The 21,351-nt window shown below is 43.2% G+C and overlaps 1 protein-coding gene across 1 annotated transcript; it reads left to right on the forward strand.

The window, feature by feature from the left end:
• The first annotated feature begins 18,079 nt into the window (after window positions 1–18,079).
• On the forward strand, window positions 18,080–21,027 carry LOC147617363 (uncharacterized). Its single transcript, XM_086777006.1, has 3 exons — window positions 18,080–18,172; window positions 18,299–19,277; window positions 19,356–21,027. The coding sequence occupies exon 3, from the start codon at window positions 19,599–19,601 to the stop codon at window positions 20,388–20,390; it is 792 nt and encodes a 263-aa protein (XP_086633132.1). The 5' UTR covers window positions 18,080–18,172; window positions 18,299–19,277; window positions 19,356–19,598; the 3' UTR covers window positions 20,391–21,027.
• Window positions 21,028–21,351: the final 324 nt, after the last annotated feature.

Below are 21,351 nucleotides of genomic sequence, written 5' to 3' on the forward strand. Positions count from 1 at the left end.
CAACCATGTGGTCGTGGGTTTGTGTGAGGTAGGTCGAGCTGCTGCTGGCAACAGTGGAGAGCAGTAGCAAAAAGGCGCCGAGCGTGGAGACGCAAGGCTGGCGTGAGAGCAGTTTGGGCGCAGCTGCAGCCATACACAGAGGGAGGCCGCCTTTGGGCTGGTTGGTGCAGTGGGTGGTGCAGTGATGAAGTGCAAGGGTTGACAGCGCAAGGAGATGATGGTCGAGCTGCTGCTGGCGTCAAAGGCAACGAGCAGAAGAGAGTGAAAAGGGATGCATGAGAAGTGATAGGCTGGCGCAGAGCTACTGGGAGGCTCATAGAGGCTGATTTTGTGGGCAGAAGACAGTGAAAAGGGACGCATGAGAAGTGACAGGCTGGCGCAGAGCTACTGGCACAACGGGCAGAAGACAGTGAAAAGGGACGCATGAGAAGTAACAGGCTGGCGCAAAGCTATTGGGAGGCTCATAGAGGCTGATTTTGTGGGTTATCATTATACAAGGATGTCTATAATGATACTTGTTGATGGGCCCAAGATGGAAATTGTTACTGCAAGGATCATAGGAACACAATACCATGTGGAGTTGGGTTTTGGAACCATATGATGGTTGGTCATGAGTCTTGGATGTATATGCCATAAGTTGATTTTTTGGAGTGCAAAAACCTATGAGATGTTTTTCTGGGGTTTGATGTTTTGAGTTTTATGACAGGTTATAATGTTATCAACCTTGGATTTTGGTTTGAACCATGATGCTTATGATGGTTTTTGCTACAACTCATATGTCTTGCTGAGATTTGGTATGTAAATATTATGGTTCCAGCTTTTGCTGGTGGTGCCCCTTGAAGAGATATATATTCTGTTTCCTTGCTGGGATTTGAAATGACTCTCATAGCCAGAAGTCTTGCACTTGCCCAGCAATACCGCCCACGTCACGACAGCGTAAGCTATGGTCAAATGGAGGCACATATGAAGGATCGACATGTCTAGTTACCTTCACCATCTTCTAAAAGTAAGGACTCCTCACTTTTCAATGGGGAATGTCCTCCGCATAAAAGAATTTGTGCATTGCAATGGCTGCTCATTTTCATGCTTGCACATTCCATGCATTTGCCAAATCCCCCTTTCCTTTAGACATCTTCCTCTTCTTGCATGATGTCCCAAAATTTGCATTACCGCGCTGACTTGTGTACTTCCTTGTGTGCCCATTAATGAGGATCCTACAGCCCCTTGCATTTGAGATACATCCCACCTATATCACTAACCAATGCATCCACAAATGCCTCTCAGCCATGAATAGTGCTACAACTATCTGCAATTGCCTGCAAACATCTTTGAGCTCTTCTAATACATTGGGGTAAGGCCCAACACCATGGCTAGCCAAGTCCAACATGTGTTTCCTAATGCGTAATGGGCCTCCATCCCACTAATGAGTGAAATATTTGCATTTTCAAGTGAATTTCCCTTTCTCGATGGCCTTCAGTTGAACAACATACTGCTAGTGTGGTCGCTTGGTTTTCGACCCATATGTAAACACGGTGGTTTTAAATAAACTTCATTAGGTGAGGAGGAGGCAGACATCCTAAATTGTAATTTGTGCACATGTCTGAGGTTTGAGTATTAACCACTAACTATGCTTGTGTGACATAAGGGTGAAATCATGATAAGGTGGACTGAAAACTTGTGTCCTAGATAATGGTTTACAACTAGTGGTTGTGCAACGCTTTTATGTAGAGTTAGAGAATTAAAACAACGTTGTTTAATATTGTTTCACATTTATTATATCTAAAAGGAACTAGATAATTTTCTAAATAAATCTTATGATGATATTAAATCCACTAATATTGGTTGTCTTCAAGTGTGGTAGTAAAGAATGAAAGTGTACCACCTTATCATGCTTTCACCCATAAACAATGTGAATGCACATTGCACACTTAATTGTCCTATCAAAATAAAGTAAAATGATATATTAGCTCTGCAAAAACAATTTAAAACAATCTACAAAGCTATTTTTATGCTTCAAAGAGGGGTGGGGGGAGGTTTTGGGCCCCAACGTCACCATGAAACATGTTTTGATGGCCTTGAAACGTGAAACTCTTGAAACACCTAAAACTTTTCATGTGTTGCCATTTTGCCCAAAAACTGAATCATGCATATGAAACTTCCTTTTTTCATAAGTATATATACTATTTACCCCTTGATTTTCAGATATTGACATTTTGATTTTGCGTTTTGTTTTGTCTTTGTCCACGAGGTGAAATGTTTCATACCAAAACCCCATATTTTGGCATGAAATGTTTCAAGTGCTAAAACGTTTTGATGAGCCTTGGCGCATCAAGCATGAGCACACATGTTGTACACACACACACACACACACACATAAGAGAAAAGGAGAAATTGATGAAAAAGAAGAAAAAAAGAATTTTGTATTGTGCAGGTTTGTTTTTGTAGGTTCAGTGCCTATGTGAGCTTTAGAGGCTACTCTAGAGGGTGAAAGAAGTTGGCCCTTTACCTTTCAAGCTTGGGGAGGGTGAAGGGTAGAGGTTACTTGTGTGCAAAGTCCAACAAATTGTAGCACTTATGCACTGTGCAGTCACATCAATCAACAAGCATGAGTTTTTTCAAAATGGTCAAAATTGTAAAAAATGCCCAAATTTTAGTGCACCATCTGAAAAAACATAACATACATTTCCATACTTGGACATCCTCAAACTCCACATCAACATGCGGACACGTCTAAAAAAAACTATGACCCTAAGGAACTCCTTATCCGCCGATGATGGGTACTTATGGGACTCCTTCTGTGCCATATATACCTCCTACGTATCCGAGCATGCCTCACCCGCCTAACACTCCTATGATGTCTTACACTTCTCCATATATAAAAGCTCTTAAACCCTTTCAAGACGGAGGTAGCAATGTGAAGTTTGAGACCTTCAGTGGCTCTAGAGATCACAAGAAGGCATTGCAATTTTTGCAACAATTTGACACTGTCTTTAAGGGAGGGAACTATATGGAATCATCAAAGCTCACAAGGAGCTTAGGAGGCCTTGTGATTGTTGAGATATCGAGCTCTAGTGAGGCGGTGGACACTGATGACCCGCCTGGGGGATAGGCCCCGCACTTACACCACTGGCATGGTTGGTGAGATCTTGGATGATATGCGGCCAGTGGGATGACAGGCTATGTGACAGCCATTCTAGAGACTGGCATAGTTATAGCGCCAGCTCATTTAGTCGGGTTCACACTATAGAGAACCCGTGTATGTATTGGTTGAGTACCTTTCATATTGTGTGTACTCTTATCTTGTATATGGTGTGTTGAGTGTTGAGTAGAGAAGAAGAAGATTTTCAGCCTCTCACCTTGTGTGTTCTCTATTAGGGTTTTGTGATTGTGTGTGTGTGCTTGCAAGAGCTCAAGCTCTCTTCCCCCCTGCATCTTTTCATGGTATCAGAGCCTGGTTCGTGCTAAGGGCTGAGCTGCAAGCAAGAGAACCACAAGAAGCGGTACGAGGGTAAGAGCTACAACTACTCTTCCCTATTGTGTTGGTGACTACATCCTTGTCGGGAGCTCTACGGTAGGCACCGGCAAATGATCTCCGATTGAGGAGCTTTCTTCGCAGGAGTGAAGCTACAGGGCAACTATACAGTCCTTCGGAATTTTTGGGCCAAAAACGCGTTTCGGGCGCGTCTGGACCTCCGTTTTTCAGAAAGCAGGCGATTTCGAGCACTGCGGGTAAGTCACCGATTCTCTGCAGAACTCTGTTTTAAGAACTGCAGGAAGACAGATTGACTGTGCAGACACTGTGGGTGCTGCAAAGAGGTCTACAGTTGCCATTGGGTGTATGTATGTGCATTGAAGTCACTGGTTGTGACATTTGAGAGTACTACAGTACCGCTGTGCAGAAAATACAGCATTTGTGCAGAAAAACCAGAGTGCAGTTTTTGGTAAAATTGTGTGTTTGGCAAGATGTCTAATGATGGCATAACACAGATTGTGGCTGAGAAGCTGGACAAGAATAACTTCCATGCTTGGAGGTTCAGGCTGACTAATTTCCTGATGGGAAAAGGCTATTGGGACTACATTGAAGGTGAGCATGAAGAGGCACCGGAGATACCGGATATAAATCCGACTGCTGCAGATGTAAAAGAGTTTAAAGACTGGAACCAAGGAGCCAGGAAAGTAATGTATTGGCTTTCCATTAGTATACAGAACACCATGATTGGGCACATTCAGGATGCCAAGTCCCCCAAGGAGGCGTGGGACACCTTAGTAAAGCTTTATGAAACAAATACCAAGGCACGTAAGATACAGTTGAAGAATGAACTTCATACTGTCGAGAAAAAGAGCATGTCTGTGAATGACTATGCGTTGAAGATAAAGGGCATTGTGGAATCCCTTGCATCTATTGGTGTATCAGTAGATGATGATGACAAGGTGGAAGTCTGTCTACGTGGTCTCGGGCCACAATACAAGGCGTTTAAGACGTCTATCCAGACTCGGGAAAACATTCCCAACTTTATAGATTTGGTGTCTATGCTGATTATCGAAGAGAAGAACTTGGGTGAAGACCAACAGTCTTCACAAAGCAAAAACAGTTCAGAGCAACAGGCCTTCTACACGAGTTCAGGAAGAGGACGAGGTAGAGGAGGCCGTGGACGCGGTCAAGGAGGTGGCCGAACAGGTAATCAGAATTATGGCCAGCAGCAGCAGCAACAACAACAACAGTCCCAGAATCAACAACAACAACAACACGCAGGTGGAAGAGGCAGATTCAGAGGCAGGGGGAGTCAAAGAGGCCGTGGAAATTGGCAAAGGCAATATAATGATGCACGTGAATGCTACTATTGTGGTAAGCCAGGACATGTGCAGTCAGAATGTTATAAGAAGCAGGCTGACATGCAAAATGGGAAAGTGCAGCAAAACAACTATGCATCCTCAAGCAGAAATAATGAGGACAATGAAAGGTTGTTTGTTATGCAGCATGTTGTAAATGCCATGTCTGAAAATGTTGATGCAGCACAAAAAGATAATGTATGGTATGTGGACTCAGGCGCTTCGAACCACATGACGAGTCATGGGGAGTGGTTCAAGGAGATGAAGAACCCGAAAAGACCAGGTTTTGTGGAAACAGGGGATGACACTGCTCATCCAATTGCCCACGTTGGAGATGTGCCATTATCTATGCAGGATGGCAAAGTGAAGTACCTTGCAGATGTACTTCATGTACCGAACATAACAAAGAATCTGGTTTCAGTTGGCCAGATGATTGAGCAGGGTTTGCAGGTTCGGTTTAACCCTGATGGGTGTTATGTTGAAGATTTCAAAGACAAGTGCAGGTTGGTTGCAAAAGGCAACAGAGTGGGCAGAATGTTTACGTTGGATGTAGACATGCCTGAAATGAGTGCTGCGATGTTTGCAAATGGTTCAGGAGTTGTTGCAGACACAGACATATGGCATAAAAGAATTGGACATGTAAATGTTTAGAGATTGAAGTCTATGCAGACAAAAGGAATTGTGACAGGGCTGCCAAAATTTAAAGTGGAAGGTATGCAGAAAATATGTGAAGCATGCCAATTTGGGAAGCAAACAAAGCATGTGTTTCCACGTAACAGATATGTGAGCAGAAATGCACTAGATGTTGTGCATTCAGATGTATGGGGTCCTACGAAGACTGTGTCTATGGGAGGCTGCAAGTACTATGTCACTTTCATTGATGACCACACAAGAAAAGTGTGGGTATATTTCATGAAGGAGAAGAGTGAGGTGTTCACTCACTTTCAGAATTTCAGAGTTTTGGTTGAAAAGCAAACAGGGAAATATGTCAAGTGCCTAAGGTCAGATGGAGGGGGAGAATACTTCTCCAATGAGTTCTCTGAATTCTTGAAGAAGAATGGTATTCGGAGACAGTTCACATGTAGATATACTCCGCAGCAAAATGGAGTTGCTGAGCGGAAAAACAGGCACATTGCTGAGATTGCGCGAGCATTGATGGAAGAGAAGAATATGCCGCATTGCTATTGGGCTGAGGCTGTTTCTACAGCAGTATACATCATGAACAGGACTCCAACTGCAACCATACATGATGTAACTCCAGAGGAGAGGTTTACTGGCAGAAAACCAGATTTGTCTCATCTGAAAGTCTTTGGATGCATTGCATATGTGCATGTGCCAGATGAGCTGAGAACTAAGCTGGATCCGAAAGCTGAAAAATGTGTGTTTATTGGATATTCCCTTGAGCAAAAGGGATACAGGTGTTATAACCCTGCTACACGTGAGTTGAGGGTAAGCAGGGATGTTGTATTTGATGAGATGAGCAGCTGGTATGCTGCTGAAAAAGAAGCTGTTGGGGCTGATTTGAGTGGAAGTGTGGTTGCTCAGAATGCAGGTCAGCAATCACAGTCTTTGAGTGGACCAGGAGAGTCCTCATCTAGTGGGTCTGTTGATAGACCATGGAGTGGCAGGCTGCGTCATAATACCAGCCCTGCAAATGTGATTAGTACATCACGTAAAGGAAAAGAGAAAGTGGTTGAGCCCCTTGGTATGCCTGACATTTCTGCAGGGCATTCTCATGTTGATGGAGAGTCTAGTGGCTCAGATATGAGCCTTGATGAGGAGCTTGGGATCCCAGCTATGAGAACACCTGGTGTAAAGAAGGCTATGGAAGCCATGAATGAGAAGCTGCGAAGATCAGGGAGAGTGAAGAACCCTGTGCAGAGATTTACATATGATGGTTATGTGGCACATCATTATGCATATATGGCAAAAGTTGTGCAGGTTGTAGAGCCCACATGCATTGATGAGGCTGTTGGAAATGTGTGTTGGGAGAAAGCTATGGATGAGGAGATGGATGCACTATATGGAAATGAAACTTGGGATTTAGTGCAATTGCCTGAAGGCAAGAAAGCCATTGGATGCAAGTGGGTGTACAAAGTTAAACATAACAGTGATGGAAGCATAAACAGGTACAAGGCTAGATTGGTAGCCAAAGGATATGCGCAGACATATGGGATTGATTATGAGGAAACCTTCAGCCCAGTTGCCAAGATGGCAACGGTGAGAGTTGTGATAGCAGTGGCTGCGTCAAAGCAATGGTCTTTACATCAGATGGATGTAAAGAATGCATTCTTGCATGGGGATTTGCAAGAAGAGGTGTATATGTTGCAGCCACCTGGTTATGAAGATGAGGGTCACCCCGAGCATGTTTGCAGGTTGAAGAAAGCCTTGTATGGCTTAAAGCAAGCACCAAGAGCATGGTCTGACAAGATTTCTGAATATCTTGTCACTATTGGCTTTCATGTAGCCAATGCAGATTTCTCATTGTATGTGAGACATGGTGATAGAGGAGTTGTGCTTGTTGTCATCTATGTAGATGACTTGATCATTACGGGGGACCATGATGCAGAGATCTTTGATGTAAAGATCTTGCTTAGACAGAAGTTCGAGATGAAGGATCTGGGGGAGCTCAGATATTTCTTGGGCATTGAGGTGATTAGGTCACCACATGGTATTGGATTACTGCAGAGACAGTATGGCTTGGACATGTTGTCCAAGTATGGTATGACAGGCTGTAAGCCTATTTCCGTGCCATTGGATCAGAATGGCAAGTTGAGTGCAGATTCAGGAGAGATCTTGGAGGATCCTACTATGTACAGGAGCATAGTAGGAAGTTTGATCTACATGACGATCACCAGACCAGATTTGAGCTATGCTGTTGGGTTGGTGAGTCAGTTTATGCAGGTTCCACGGAAACCGCATTTGGATGCTGTGAGACGCATACTGAGGTATGTGAGGTCTACTTTGCATTGTGGACTATTCTATGAGACTGGGACAGAGATATGTGTACATGGATACACAGATGCTGATTGGGCTGGTAGTATCTCAGATAGAAGATCTACCAGTGGATTCATGTTTTCTTTGGGGAGTGCTGCTGTGACTTGGAGCAGCAAGAAGCAGCCTACGGTTGCTCTATCGAGTACAGAGGCCGAGTACAGAGGAGCTGCTATGGCAGCATGTGAGGTAGCTTGGTTGAGAAAGCTACTTGCAGATTTGGGTCTATCAGTGGATAGACAAGTTGTCATTTTCTGTGACAACATTAGCAGTATACAGTTGGCCAGGAACCCAGTCTTTCATGCTCGTACGAAGCACATAGAGGTCCACTACCACTTCGTCAGAGAGAAGGTCTTGGCAGGAGACCTTGACCTTGTTTATGTCAGCACAGAGGATCAGGTAGCTGACATCTTCACCAAAGCATTGGGTACAGAGAAGCTCCGCAGATTCAGGGCTTCGCTTGGTGTACATGAGATGGAGTTGAGCTCGAGGGGGAGTGTTGAGATATCGAGCTCTAGTGAGGCGGTGGACACTGATGACCCGCCTGGGGGATAGGCCCCGCACTTACACCACTGGCATGGTTGGTGAGATCTTGGATGATATGCGGCCAGTGGGATGACAGGCTATGTGACAGCCATTCTAGAGACTGGCATAGTTATAGCGCCAGCTCATTTAGTCGGGTTCACACTATAGAGAACCCGTGTATGTATTGGTTGAGTACCTTTCATATTGTGTGTACTCTTATCTTGTATATGGTGTGTTGAGTGTTGAGTAGAGAAGAAGAAGATTTTCAGCCTCTCACCTTGTGTGTTCTCTATTAGGGTTTTGTGATTGTGTGTGTGTGCTTGCAAGAGCTCAAGCTCTCTTCCCCCCTGCATCTTTTCAGTGATGCACTTGGAAATCCAAGCATTTATATTTCCTTGGTAGTACCCTTGATCTTGCAGTAATCGTTTTGGTACCCACACTTGTTGACTTGATGGAGTTCTTTGAGGAACTCACATAGGTTTTTGTGGATGGTGTTCTGGAGTACTTTTCTTTTTCCTTGGCCTCTGAGTGCTGCATTGAGGAAGAGACTTTGACTGTCCAGGGACCCAAATGTGAATGGCACCTTTGTTAGTAGCCTTGAGCTACAAGTAGCTGCTTCTCCACCCACATCTTGGTACCATTAAGATACCTTGATTTTGGTTGTCTTGGTGAAGTTTTCTTTTTGGTTGATGCGGAAGGTTTGGGGACCTCCTTCACATTGGTTGGCGCTGATGAGGGTGTAGGTGGACATTTCGAATGATGATGAGGCTAGAGTCTCTTGTGGAGTGGTTGTTTATGATGAGGCTTGAAAGCATGCGGTTGTCTCCTTTGGTGGGGTTTGTCAATAAAGAGGCATAGGCTCTGGGGCTTTTCCTTTGAATTCCTTGTTAGAGATAGATGGTTGCATAGGGGAAACTTCTTTAGGAATACCTATTGATTATGAGATTTTGGCATCAAAATTCATTAATAAGGGGTAGATGCTTTATCAGAGTCAGTTGTTGACACAGATGGTAGGTCATTGTGTAGAGGGGCTTTTGTGGAAGAGGCATGTAAACTTTTGTGTTCAGCATCATAGAAATCCATTAAAGTTGGATCCTCTTCCTTGCAGTATGGTATTGTCTTTACATCCACATCCACATTCATACATCCATATCCACATCCACATTCATACATCCATATCCATATCCACATCCACATTCGTACATCCATATCCATATCCATATCCACATCCACATCCACATCCACATCCGTACATCCATATCCATATCCACATCCACATCTGTACATCTGTGCAAGGTCTTAGATGTTAATTTGTTTACTAGTACCTTGGAGGGGTGAAACACTTGATACCATAACTTTGATATTATTATCTTCTTGTGGGGTTGAGATCTTTGTAAATGAAGCTAGGGAGTGGTAGCATGTGAGGGAGGGACTGGATTTTCCATAGATTGGCATGAAGATTCACCTCATTTGTAGGTGAAACAAGGAGCAAGGGTTGTTAATGACGTATGGATAGAGGAGGGTTTGTAGACAACCTATTTACCTTTATCTTTTTCAAGTGTGGCCACGACAATAGATGGACTTTAATCTGGGTATTTTGGCATGTTATTCTTAGGAAGCCAAATCCATGCATTGCCTTGGAAGTGCCCTTGTGTCTTGAGAATTTTCTTGGGTACCATCAGTTGTGTGAGATATACTTTCTTTGGACTTTTCTTTTGACAAGGCCTTTTCCTTTGCTGGGGCTTCTTTTAGGGAACCCATTTGAGTTGAGGATTTTGTTGTAGAACCCTTACTTTTGTTAGTGGTGCATTGGGTGCATGTGGTTAGACTTTACTAAGTTACGAGTTATTTTAGGGTCTATATTTGGGCCAGGAGATAACTCCTTGTGACCCTCTTGAAGTGTGAGCATCTCACTGTGAGTAGCGCATACAATGAGATCCTATAGGGAAAGAGGGAGTTACCATTGTGACTATGTTTGTTGCCCAATCGATCTTACATTGGGTCACCACCATCCATGTGCAACCTAATAACACATTTTTAGAAAGTTATCCTACAAGCATTACCTGAAAGAGTCTTCCATGTAGCCATTAGCACAATGAATAATAGTTAAAAAAAAATAAGTAATATGTTGAGATGTCAAGCTTAACATGAGTTGACACTCATGCAGGGCCTGGTGACCATTTTATTATTTACTCACTAGCATGTTGGTGACGCAATGGATCTTTGCTAGTGATTCTCCATTGTTGGACTACACTAACTGGTCTACCTACCATGAGTGATGGGATACTTATCCTACCAGCTCACTCACTCAACGGTTACATACTATGACCATTGTACATAGTACTCTAGTACTTATGCTATATTTACACTTATGTTTTGTAGACCCTTTCTTATCTTGTTAGTAGAGAAGAAGAAGAAGAAGATTTCAGCCTCCATCTTTGTGTGTTCTCTTCTCTAGGGTTTGTGTGTGTGCTTGTTAGAGCTCTAGCTCTCCTCTCCCCTCTGTCTTTTCATGGTATCAGAGCTTGGTTCAGGATAAGAGGCTAGAGGCAAGTATAGGAGTCGATAGAGCTAAAGAAAGTGGTACACGGGAGGAGCTTCATCATCCTCTTCTCCCTTTCTTGTGGTGGAGCAACAACTTCAGATAGCTTTGGGCGTGGTGGATGTGATCTCCAATTCGGGAGCTATGTTCATAGGGTTGTAGATAGTAGCATATGAATTTTTTTGGGGCATAATTTCATTTTGGGAGCGTTTCAACATCTATTTTCAAGTTATGTAGTGAATGACAATGCACTGAAGATTAAGGGAATTGTTTGAATCCCTTGCATCTATAAGTGTTGTTGTAGAAGATGATAACAATGTGGAGGTATGCTTGCATGGCCTAGGACCATCATATAAGCAATTGAAAACATCTATGTGATGACCTAGGGCCATCATATAAGCAGTTTAAAACATCTATACAGGCTCGAGAGAATATCCCTAATTTTCGAGACTTCATGTCCATGTTGATCTTTGAGGAGAAGAACTTGGGTGTAGAACCAAGTTCACAAAACAAAAATAGTTATGAGGAGCAGGTATTCTATTCTAACAAAAGTAGAGGTAGAGGTAGAGGTTCAAGCCAAGATGGTGGCCGTTCAGGGCAGAATCAATCTTATAATTCACAACAGTGCAAGGACGGTCAGGAGGAAGAGGCCAGTCTCAAGGCAGGGGGATCCAAAGGGGACGTGGCATAGGATCTAGAAAAGATTTTGTTTATGACAACATGGAATGCTATAATTGTGGTCAGAAAGGGCATATTTCTCATGACTGTCCAAAGAAGAAATGTAATAAGGGAAAAAGGTAGAAAAAAAATTATGTGTTCTCCCAGCAAGCACGTTAAAGATAGAAGAGAGCAATTGTTTGTCATGCAGCATATGATGAATACTATGGCTGCTGATGTGTCTCATGGTGAGGATGTATGGTATGTGGATTCAGGTGCTTTGAACCACATGAATTCACATGGTGAGTGGTTCAGAGACATGAAAGATTTGGACTCTCCAAGTTATGTAGAAACGGGCGATGATACAGCCTCTACCATTGCTCACATTGGGAAAGTGCCTCTATGTATGCAAGATGGAAAAATGAAGTATTTGCAGGATGAAATTCATGTGCCTAACATCACAAAGAATCTTGTCTCTATTATTGGACAAATGATAGAATATGGATTGCAAGTCACATTTAATCCAAATGACTATTTTGTGGAGGAGCATAAGAAGAATGGTTGTCTGATTGCACAGGATAAAAGAGTGGGTAGAATGTTCACTCTTAATGTAGATATGCCTGATGTAAAACCTGTATTATTTGTACAAGGTGTAGGAGCTATGGCTAATATGTTGATGTTTGGCACAAATGCATCAGTCATGTGAATGAGTAATGATTGAGACATATGCAGACTCAAGAGTTGGTAATAGGGATGCCAAAGTTCAAAATTGATGGAATGCATAAAGTCTGTGAGGCATGCCAATTTGGGAAACAAACTAGAAATGTGCTTCCCCAAGAGAGGCATGTATATAAAAAACCTCTTGAGGTCATTCATTCAGATGTGTGGGGTCTTAGAAGACTACATCAATGCATGGGTGCAGATTTTATGTTTCCTTTATTGATGACCATACCAAGAAAGTATAAGTCTATTTCATGAAAGAGAAGTGTGAGGTGTCTCACTTGAAGCATTTTAGAACTATGGTTGAGAAGGAAACAGGTTTGCAAATTGAGTGTTTGAGATCAGATGGAGGGGGAAAATACTTCTCCAATGAGTTTTCAAAATTTTTGAAAATGCATGGAGGTCAGAGACAATTTTCATGCAGGCATACACCTCAGGAGAGCAGAATGGGGTTGCTGAAAGGAAAAATAGGCACATTGCTAAAGTTGCGCATGCATTAATGAGTGAGAAGAATATGCTGCATCATTATTGGGTTAAAGAAGTTAATATTGCTATGTATATTATGAACAGGACTGCCACTGTTGTTGTACATGATGTGATGCCCAAAGAAAAGTCCACAAGCAGAAAACCAGATTTGTCACACCTTAAAGTGTTTGGATGTATTGCATATATGCATATATTTGTCACACCTTAAAGTGTTTGGATGTATTGCATATATGCATATTCCAAATGAGAAACCCACAAAGTTGGATCCAAAAGCAGAGAAATGTGTATTGTGGGGTACTTGTTGAGCAAAAGGGGTACATATGCTATAACCTCAGGTGAGGGTAAGCAGGGATGTTGTGTTTGATGAGATGAGTAGTTGATACATGGATGTAAAAGATGTCACCGAGGCTAATGTAAAAGAGAATGTGGTTGCAGAAAATGTAGGCCAGTAATCACAAGCGTAGAGTCCCCTAGTAGTAAGTCTAATACAGTGGAGGAGTGGAAGATTGCGGGACAATGTAAGCTCTGCGAGCTCTTCTAATGTATCATGGAAGGGCAAGGAAAAAGTGGATGATTCCACATATACCTTATTTATCTCAGCAGGACATGGTTATGTTGATGGATTCTCTAGCGGCTCAGAGTAGAGCCTAGATGAGGAGCTTGGCATTCCAATTGTCAGGAAATCATAGGTTGTAGGTAAAGCTCTAGGGAGCGATCCAGGTCCACCAAGGTTTGGACGTACTAGAAATTCAGTGCAAAGGCTTACTTATGATGGCTATGTAGCTCACCATTATGCATAAATGGCTAGAGTTGTGCAGGATGTTGAGCCAACATGTTATGAGGAGGCAATTGGTAATGTGTATTGGCAATATGCCATGGATGAGGAAATGGCTGCATTAGATGTAAACCAAACTTGGGATTTGGTTCCATTGCCAGAGGGCAAGCACGCCATTGGCTATCAGTGGGTGTTTAAGATAAAACACAACTCAGATGGAACCGTTAGCATGTATAAGGCAAGACTAGTTGCCAAAGGTTATGCATAGACTCATGGTATAGATTATGAGGAAACATTCAGTCCTATCACCAAAATGGCAACTGTGTGAACTGTCATTGTTGTGGCTACATCAAAAGGTTGGGTGTTACATCATATAGATGTAAAGAATGCCTTGGCATGACAAGATTGCGCAATATCTTGTCACGATTGGTTTTTGTACGGTTGATGCTAATCACTCCTTGTATGTGCGCATGAGTGATAAGGGAATGAGTTGATTATGGCGAGTGATAGAGAAGAAGAGATTGAGAATGTAAAGGGTCTCGTGAGGGTCTCCTCAAGATGAAATTTGACATGAAGGATTTGGGAGAGCTACTTTACATCTTGGGAATTGAGGTGATCAAAATGCCTAAGGGCATATGGTTATCGCACAACGACAATATGCTTTGGATATGCTATCAAGTATGGTATGGCTGATTGTAAGCCGATTTCTATGCGATTATATGTGAATGGCAAAATGAGTGTGAATGCGGGTATGTTCTGAAGAATCCCACTATATATAGGAGCTTGATCTACATGACAATCACTAGCTTGCCAGATTTGAACTACACAGTTGGACTTGAGAGCCAATTTATGCGGTACGGTCAGAAAACTCATTTGGATGGTGTACATCGCACATTGTGCTACGTGAGGGCCACTGCTGATTATGGGTTATTTGATGAGGCTGGAGTACCATTGGAGCTATATGGTTACATGGATGTTGATTGGGTAGGTAGTATCTCAGATATGAGATCTACTAGTGGATTTGTATTCTCATTTGGGAGTGCTACTGTGACATGGAACAGTAAGAAGGAGCACATAGTTACATTATTGGAGTACTGAGGGAGAGTATATATTGGAATCTAAGGCCCTTTACACACCGCCTCACGCCCTACTAAAAATGTCGCGCTGGGCCAATTGCATACATCGCCATGCAACTTAGCGTTACACACTGTCTGCATGCAACCTTCCTCGATTGCCACGCTAGCCTCCACCTCCTGCCCATGTTTCGCCTCTGCATGGGCAACCGAGCTTGGCTGCCCAATCTTGGGCACCCCTATCTCCAGCCAATCTCGCGTCATTGGTGGACCATGCTACATTCCTTCCTGCCAGAATGTAATAAATCGGTGTTGTTTCTTGGGGACTACAGACTGATTTCCAGCATCAAACGATTTGTAGAGCGATCTCTAGGTAAGCCTTGCATATTTTTTTTGTCTTGCTCGTATCTTCTATATTTTCTGCATGTTCTATATTTCGTATCTCTATATTTTCTGCATGTTTTGTATTTTGTACATCTTCTATATTAGCATTTATCATCTGCATGTTATGTATTTTCTCCATGTTAAGTATTCCGTATCTTTTGCATCTTCTCTACTAGAATTTATCATCAGCATGTTTTGTATTTTCTGCATGTGAAGTATTTCGTATCTTCTGCATCTTTTGTAGTAGCGTTCATGTGCAAATGACAGTATTCCATAGTCTAGGTTGGCTACTATTGAGTGTCACCTCAGGTTCAAGAGGCAAACGGGAGGAAAGATTTTCTTGCTTGGTCATGCCCTCTTGCTATGTTTCCCTAGTGACAACCTGGACCGGGTGGGGATTGCTTCAAATGGGAAGAGTATCTCTTGAGAAATGCTATGCTCTTGGTGCCTAGCTCCATGCATGGGTAGTGACAAGTACGCCATCTCTTGTATATGTTTTCTTGTAGACCTATGTGTAGGATATAGATGCTGGCTAAGGAGAACCTTCAACTAGGAGGCGTTTATCATCTGCATGTGAAGTATTCCTTGCTACCACGGACCAACCCAATCGGCTACCAGTCTATGCATCAAAGTTCCCAGCCCTCACAAGCAGAGAGAGAGATCTCATCTTTGCCTCTGGAATGGAGAAGTGATGTGGATGGGGTTTCTGCTCTAGAAAAGGTAAAAAATATTCCAGTAAACGTAGAGTCCAACAATTAGATGATGCAGAGGTGTAGGAGGTTGAAGTTTCCAACAAAGCCCCCGTGACCAAGAGAGGTAGAAAGGCCTCAACACCAAAGACCAATGTAGATGAACAAACACGAAAGAGGGAGGTTTGGAAGGATGCATGGGTTGTTCAGCTCATTCACATTTTGGGCTCAATGCACGATGAGTTTGGAAAAACTCCAAAGCAAGGGGTTGATCTATGGTTTAAAGTTGCCACTCAACTTGTAGGGCTATTCCCAAAGCGTGACAAAGACTCTGAATGTTGCAGAAAGAGATGGGGTTGGAAATGATCGTAAGGTATGTCAATGGTTTGATATCATTGATGAGTACATGCACAATCGGGTAAAAGTGGTTAGCTACACCCATGCTTCAGTTGTGGGTGGTAACATCGATGGCCTAATTGGGGAAGTAGACGAAGATAGAGTACACAATCCTTTATCAAAACAGAAGCGCCAAAGAGCAATGTACCCAATCTACGACTATGAAAAGATCGGAAGATTGAGGATTCCCTTGTCGACATGGCCAGCACGGCCAAAGTCATGACAGATCAACACAAGGACTCTCTTGCGGATCGCAAGGTAGCAGAAGCCCAAAAGTTGCAAATGCATGGCCAACTTACTTCAGCTGTGATGACTGGCCTTTTGCTCCTCGATTGCAACGGTCTAACACTAACTATCGCAAGGCAATTAGCATGTATGTGTGGGTTTGCAACATCTAGCTACCGGATCAAACTTACAAGTAATAGTAGATTTGTATGGGGTTTCCACGTCTTCAAAAGAAGATCATTCTGGAGTTCTGTGATGCAATCTCCACATTAGGTCTTCATGACATGTACATTGAATGACCTTCTTCAAATAAGATGCATATCATGGCTGAAGGATTTTAGGCAATACATGGCGTTCCGTTTGTCATTGGTGCAGTGGATGGTAGCCATGTTCCAATTATTGCCCCTTATGTGCACCATGAGGACTACTTTAATCGGAAGGGGTTTCATTCTATAATTTTGCAGATGACCATTGCTTCTAACTGCTTGGTTTGGGATTATGACATTGGTTGGCCAGGTTCTATGCATGATTGGAATGTATTCCAAAGAAGTGATCTAGGACAGAGGTGTGAATCAAACAGCTTAGGCAATTATTGTTTACTTAATGATTGTCCTTACCCTCTGTAAGGTTTTGGATGCTTCCTCCATTTAAAGGAAGTAAAGATGGATTATCCCCTGAGCGGTACTTTTGGAACTACATTCAATCTAGTTCAGGGATGCCTGTGGAGTGGGCTTTTGGAATGCTAAAAGCCCGCTTTCGTATTTTATTGAGATGTGACATGTTATTGTAGAATGTGCTGAAGATGGTTAGCACTTGTTTGGTCCTTCATAACATATGCATTGTGCATGGAGATTCATTTGATGAGGGTTGGGTTCAAGAGGCACAAGTAGAGGTGGAGAGAGCAAACAATGATGCATTGGCTTTGGATCCAATAATTCAGAATGGGATGCAAGTGGGTCTTGCTGAGGTTACAGCTTTGGTGCAGACCGAGACCTCATCGGTTGTGCAGAGGGCACAATCATCAGAAACAGCACCGCCTGATTCATCCCAGGTTGGGGGAACACAAAGGAGAGACAATCTTGCTAGAGTTATGTTTAAAGAGAGAGAGGACAAATGTGAGAATTGTATTTGGTGATCATGACTCGGCTGATGAGTGACAATAGTGAGTAGGAGATGAAATAGTGCTTGGATGTTATGACTTTGGACACAATGTTGGTATTTTGTTTATCTCTAAGACATCATATTTTGTAAGCTTTAAAAATATCTCCCAAACATTAGGTGGATTATTTTATTAGCATGCTTATTTGGTTTTTAAATCTCATATGCCTATACTCATTCTCATTCTTTTTTTGTAGATGGGAGGAGGGGAGGGGGTAAGATAAATCTAGTTCATTGCTTTTGAAGGATATTGATGAAGTTTGGGAGCATCTTGTAAGTTACGAGGTGAAGCATGTAAGTATGTGAGTGAATTCAAATGGGGGCTCAAGCATGGTTTCGGATATTATCATTTCCGGTAAGTGATCATTGATTACCAATTCATTCTAGGAGCACTTGCACTTGTAATTACAATCATTTATCATGGAAGGACTCTTATCGTATGTGTTGAGCACCAGATTGGGACTAGGCATGCATTGACTCAGGCTCTTTATATGTTGCAGGTTAACAGACTGGTGGAGATGCACGTTGCGTAAAGGGCGGCGTGTAAAGGGGACGCCCATGCATAGGCAGACACTTACGCCCATGCATAGCACACTTTTTGAGATACGCCCATTCAAGAGTGCACAAGGCACTTTTTGGGTGCCCCACCCTGTAAATACCCTAAAAGACAGAAAGTTATAACTTTTTTACCCCAAGCTCGCGAGTCGCGAATGACGCGGTAAGCAGGGTTTTTCTGATTAGCGTTTGGGTAAGCAGGCTTTTTCATGATTAGCGTGCTCTGCTCGCTCTGTGTGTGTGTGTGTGTACGGAAGTCTGCTATTGTTTTCCTGTTGTAAAACCGCAGAGAAGGCATGGAAGTGCCAGGCTCAAGGAACGAATACCTTCTCCTGATTTCACCGATGCCAGAGAAAGGCGTGATTATACATGGGCCATGGCGCACGCTCTCACGAAGGCTACAGAAAGCAACACAGCACCCACATTATGGGGTGCAGTTTGTCGAGTGATGCCTGAATTATGCCTGACGAAGGGAAGTGGTGCTGCTGAATTATGGGGGGTGCCTGACGAAGGGAAGCAGGCTGCTCTTGTCGATGTGAAGAAGAAGCGGAGGACCAGCTGTGTCAAGAATTCGAAGGAGAGTACCAAGATCCTGCCGGCAGTATTCTTTCATATTTTCTTAACTACATAGATCAATGCTACACAAGTTGGTCCAAGGACAGCAAGATTTGGTATGCCCCCTGCACGGCCATTGTGCAGTCAAGTGGTTGGGGAAAATCAAGAGCTGTCCGAGAGATTGCTTTGGCTCCTAACCAAGTGATGGTCTTCTATTTGAGCTTGATGGAACCTAAACATGCCGGGTACCCCGGGTCTGACCCAGATATTCTCCGGCACTTTAGGAACATCACAAAGGTTGAGCATACATATGCACTTTTCCGTGCATATTTTGATTGGTTGTCTGAACAGGGCACTTTCCGGAGCAAGGAGGATCTGTTCAGAGATCATCAGATGAAGCGTTATCATCGTATACTTCCAAAGATTCGGACTCAACCAGAATGCAGCAAGAAATGTATGATAGACGCATGTGATGAAGCAATGGCTAGACACGCCACATCTCTCAGAAGCAACGGTGTTTGCTTTTTGTTTGTCTTGGATGAAGCTCGAACCCTTCTGCAGCCTCCTGAAGCTAACATGGGAGGGGAGTTCCAAGGAGAACTTCCATTTATCCTTTTCAGGAGAGCATCCGCAGATTTGACCACAACGGGGTGATCATTTGTGCTTTTTATTGACACTACATCAAGGGTATCAAATTTCACGCCTGCATCCAGGTATGATCCCAGTCTCAGAGTTCTTTCCGGTTGTGTGTAACGTACCTATACCAAGAATTTCCATATTTGATCGGCCAGGTATGATCCCAGTCTCAAAGTTATTCGAGGTCTGAGGAATCTCTTTGCACCTTTTTCAAGACTTCCAACATTTGATCTCATCTCTGCATCCACGTCCTCCACGAGCTTAGATACCATCGCTTCCCCACAAATTTGGTTCAGACAGAGTAGGCCAGTTTGGGCCGCCAAAAAGTTTTCCATACAAGAGTGGGTGAGCGAGATTTTGCACTTAGCACAGGTCATAACCTATTACGGTCCCCGCACATGTCATTGGTGCTTTTGGGCCGTCGCATAGGAGTGGACGTCTGTCTTCAATCTTCAGCTGCACAGGATCTTGTGGCTTTGCACATGAGTGCATGCTTGCATGTTTCGGCATCGAGGGAATATGTGCTCCGCACTTCTCTGCCTGAGCCTGCCTTTAATGAAGCAGCTGCAATTGCTTTGAGGAGAAACAGAGAGTTGATGCAGCAGCAACTACATCAATTGAATTCGTTGTTGGTCAATGGCATTGCATCTGCTGGGGAAAGGGGAGAGCTGGTTGCATGGTTTTTGATCCATGCCATGGATAGTCTGCAGCAAGAAGATTCTCCTACCAAACCTGTGTTCTTGGAATTTTTTTTGAAGGCTTTTGTACCTAATTTTAAGGAATTCCCTCCTGAATTAGAGCATTTGAACAAAGCAAAAGTCTTCTTCAATGCATTCCATCGCTTCTTTGGGAAGCCTTCAGTCCGAGATGCAAGAAGATTTTTAAAGAAAGGTGCTACAATGATTTGTGCCCCTATGCAAGAGGCATTCGATCTGTACATTCTATATGTAATGCCTGATGATAAAGGAGAGTATAATGTTGACAATGATAATTGTATTGGATGCCTGGGAGTGCAAGTCAAAAATTGGAAGAATGTCTACGGGATTTCTGCAACTGTGGATCACCTGCATGCTTATCAGAGGAAAATAGCTGTAGCAGGTGCAGATGAGGTCCTTCCGGCTATGTTGATGGTGCTACATCTGGGAGTAGATAGTACAACACAAAACGAAGAAGATGAAGAAAGGAAATAAAGCACATGATGAAGGGGGGGGTGAAAGCAAATCTCCAATGATGGAGGTTTTTGTTTTAGAGGGCCTCGACATGGTTTCCATCCCGGAGGATTTACATGAGATGATAAAAGTCCTACTTTGTCAATCGCTGGATCACATTACCATCATGCATGCAGAAAAGGAAGCAGAAAAAGGAATCCAGCATATAGGCAAATGGTGACAGACAAAGACACAGTGAGAGAAACAAAAGCATTGCAAAGCATATTATCTGTTGTTTATCCAGAGGTCAAGGTTGACAAGCCAGGGCCATCTTCAAAGGTTGAGATTAGAGCATGTGGCATTGTGTTGGACAACCCTCCCGGATTACCCCTCCTGTGGCGTTGTATGGCAGGGATGGGGGCTTACTGAATCCCCCCTCCCCTCCGACCAAAAGGGTGAGTGGAAGGAAGCATCCCCCCTCCCCTGCAACCAAAAGGGTGAGTGGAAGGAAGTGCTGCCAGGGTGAGTGACAAGGCAGGGCCATCTTCAAAGGTTAAGATTAGAGCATGGTTGTCACGGTACGAAAATACGATACCGTACAATACGATACTGTACAGGAATTTTTGGTACGATATGAAATTTTCGGATACCGTACGATAAAATACGGTTTTTTTTTTTACACTTACAAGCTATGGAGCTTCAAGCTTGAATGTGAGGGAAGGTTGGGAGGGGAGGAGTCTACAGTGCTTGAGAAACCAGTACATGGATATGTGTCTCTCCCGATTGTCTCCAAAAAAGAACCTGGATGGGTAATGCAATACCAAAGGTCTCCCAGTGTAGCGTTTATGACTAAGGGACCGTCCTTGCACAAATACGAGGAGTGCATCTAGGGTGATAAGTTTAGGGACTCCTCTCTAGATTGTCCAAATGTTCTCCCTCGTGCATAACTTGAGAATCTAATTGTCTAGCCTACCTATACCAGGGATCCCCAAGTGATGTAGCA

The sequence above is a fragment of the Cibotium barometz genome, chromosome 37 (genome assembly GCF_041138505.1).
Source record: "Cibotium barometz isolate CiBa-2024 chromosome 37, ASM4113850v1, whole genome shotgun sequence".
Classification (NCBI taxonomy): Eukaryota; Viridiplantae; Streptophyta; class Polypodiopsida; order Cyatheales; family Cibotiaceae; genus Cibotium; species Cibotium barometz.